The 3,117-nt window shown below is 39.4% G+C and overlaps 1 protein-coding gene across 1 annotated transcript; it reads right to left on the bottom strand.

The window, feature by feature from the left end:
• Positions 1-396: 396 nt before the first annotated feature.
• On the bottom strand, positions 397-2,700 carry LOC141596661 (pentatricopeptide repeat-containing protein At2g15690, mitochondrial-like). Its single transcript, XM_074416872.1, has one exon. It carries the CDS (start codon positions 2,599-2,601, stop codon positions 1,108-1,110), a length of 1,494 nt encoding a protein of 497 aa, XP_074272973.1. The 5' UTR covers positions 2,602-2,700; the 3' UTR covers positions 397-1,107.
• Positions 2,701-3,117: the final 417 nt, after the last annotated feature.

Here is a 3,117-nt window from a genome sequence, read left to right as displayed (position 1 = left end):
AATAATTGGTAATTAGATGAGATAACACGCCAACGACAAGAAAGATAGGACCATTAACATACAGCTGCTTATGCAGTGTTTTCTTTAGCTCAGGCAATTCTTAGTTGCCCCAGGCCCAGAAGCCAAAACATGCTTGTCATCAATGCTTAAGCTACCGTTTGGGTCCAGAAACAGACCACGGAAGTAATCCTCAAAGTTAGTATGGATTGTGGAACATGAGACAAGATGATGACTAATCAACAATTGCCTCAATAGCTCCTTGTGGTGACGTAAAGAGGTGCGATGCATGCAACACGAGCCATGTATTAAATAAAAAGAAGCTGTTTTTGCAGAGCTGAATGAAATTGTGTTATAAAACGCTACTGGATTCAAATAAAAAAACCACTGACTACTGAGTTCGCAAACAAACTCCATTACCATAAAGACATTTATGTTGACAAAACAGAGACACTTACAGATGTGATGATAGTTAAACACACAAGTATTTGGTTCATCAACTCCTACCCAGGCACTAAGATTGATACATACTGCAAGTCTACCACAGCTTACAAAAATTACTCCTAATTTCAGCCACTTTCCTTCCTCTCTTGAAACCGCCAATCAAGTGATCAACTGCCCACCTATCCATCATACCCCAATCTCAAACCATGCCAGAACTAGACTGAATCAGCTCAGTGATTCAGTACCAAATAGCAAAATCATTTAAAATGTCAGCATTTCTTTATGAATTGAGCAAGTTTTTGAGTCACTGTGTCCGCTCGGTATAGAGAAACCCAAGAGACCCATAAGGACTTGGTGAGTTGGAGGAACTTATTGCAGTGCTATTAATAAGCTTACTACCAAAAAAAGAGTACAATTTTTTTGTAAGCCTGCGCGGCAGGCTCAACTTACTGTTGCTGATCGTAAATCCAAAAACCGCCAATTCTATCTAATTTCTTAAAGATCACTGTCCGGTGCCCTTTAAGTTGGAGCTCACGGGCAGCAACCACACCCGACAAATCTACCGCTATTACAACTATACTAATGCCACAGTGCAAATTCTCTGTCCGCAGCTAGAATAATGGATTTCAACGTAACACCTTGCTACAGAAAAGAAAGTAAAAATTTTCACCAGTAATCCCCACAGGAGCACTTGCCTCCCTTAAAATGATGAAACCGCTTGTTGTCCCTAACAATCAACTCACGCCCAACAATCCTAGACATAATCTTGATAGCGTTGTGACAGTCGCCACAGATTCTAAGGTTCTTAATGATCCGAAGAGGAGTCCTTGGTGGGGTACTGATCAAGCCATATGCGATAGCTAATCTCTCACTGTGGTACAGTAGAGCTTGCTCCTTAGCCTCTTGATCAATATCGTGAAGAACATATCTAGTGTCTGGCACGTAACTTTGTTCCTTCATAGCAGCCTTGTATTTCTCATCATCTTTGTAAAGAGTCGGATTCTTAAACTCGGGAAGTCTGTTTCTTCCTTCCATCATATTAACCGCCATGCGCTTCTTTGGTGGAGGAGCAGGGATTTTGGTAGCATTAGCCTTGGAAGGATCGAGATGAGCTATGAGGTCATCTAGATGATCCTCAAGGTCAATATCCCCGTGAATCCTAGCATAATTTTTCAACACTTCCCAGACAGCAACTGTTGGCTGGAACGGCAACTTTTCAACATACTCCTTGGCTTCAAAAAGATGTCCAGACGCTCCGAGAACATCAAGTAAGCCCAAATAATGATCAAGGGTAGGCTCAATCCCATGGTCAGTCCTCATCTTTTCCAAATAAATAAAGCCTTCCTCAACAGCTTCGGCCCCAGCACAGGCAGCCAAGATCGCATGGAAGGTGTCGCTAGTGGGGTGCAGGCCGAGGTCCTTCATTTTCTCAAACAGCTGCAATCCCTCGTCTCCAAGGGAGTTAGTGGCATAGCCTGTTATCATCAAATGCCAAGAATCCATATTGCGTTCGGGCATATGATCAAACACACGGCGTGCATCGACCATGCTACCACATTGGGAATACATTTCAAGCACCTTATTGTTCAACCTAATGTCACCCCTAAAGGGAGAACGGAGATAGAAATCATGCACCTTTTTTGCATCGTCAAGCACCTTAACAACCCCACACTCATCAAAGAGCACATAAAAAAGGTCACCATTATCGGGTTTTGCTCCTTTCTCCATCAACTCGATAATCTCCTTAACTTTCCTTTCCATGGCCAAACTCATCAAGTTCACATTTTGGTTGGGATTCTGATTATTATTATTATTATTATTCCATTGATTTGGGGTGCTATGATTATTATTATTATGTTGATAGCTTTGATGAGTGAAATTAGGGTTTTGATTAAAAGGAGGGGAGTTTTGATGATTGAAATTAGGGTTTTGATTCAAAGGAGAGGAGTTTTGATGATTGAAATTAGGGTTTTGATTATGATTATTATTATAGGATTGAATAGGGGATGATTGATGATTGAAATCAGAATTAAAGGTGGAAAAAGAAGAATTAGGGTTTAAGAAAAATGAAAAAGGAGAGATCGATGAACGAACCTTAAGAAGGGAAGATAGGGAAAGAGGAACAATTGGAGATCGAGTACAAATCAGATGAGACGCCATTGCAGGTCTTCTAAATTCTAATGGAGGATTGGAGGAGCAGGAAAACGATGATAAACCCTAATACCTCATAAGTTTAAACACGATATCAACTAGGGCTGTTCATTCGCGGTTCAGTTCACTGAACCTCTAATTTAATTCGGTTCGACAAAACTCCGAACCTAAACCGCACCGCTAGAAATGGTTATAAACGGTTCAGTTAACCACTTTAAACGGTTATTAGTGGTTCGGTTACCGGTTAACCGATAATCGTTCTATATTACTTTTTTTTCAGTTTTCGTTAATTTTTGGGAATTTTTCTAATAGTTTAATTAAATTTTCATTATATACTATACCCAACAATAAAGTTAAAAAACTAAACTTTAGCATTAATCAATTTAAGAAATTTTAAATTTGGATACACTAAGAAAATTAAATGAACGAACAGTTTTTTATATAATATTTTAATTTTTTGCTTACTTTTTGTGAAACGTTGGTTCGCGTTAACCTATTATCTAAAATTGCGAACCTTAACCGAAT

This window comes from Silene latifolia, chromosome 8 (genome assembly GCF_048544455.1).
Source record: "Silene latifolia isolate original U9 population chromosome 8, ASM4854445v1, whole genome shotgun sequence".
NCBI classification, from domain to species: domain Eukaryota; kingdom Viridiplantae; phylum Streptophyta; class Magnoliopsida; order Caryophyllales; family Caryophyllaceae; genus Silene; species Silene latifolia.
Note: the sequence above shows the minus strand (reverse complement) of the source record. Positions and strands in the feature narration are given on the sequence as shown.

Excerpts from the sequence above, each read along its gene's own strand:
- LOC141596661 (XM_074416872.1), bottom strand. The coding sequence starts at position 2,601 with ATGGCGTCTCATCTGATTTGTACTCGATCTCCAATTGTTCCTCTTTCC.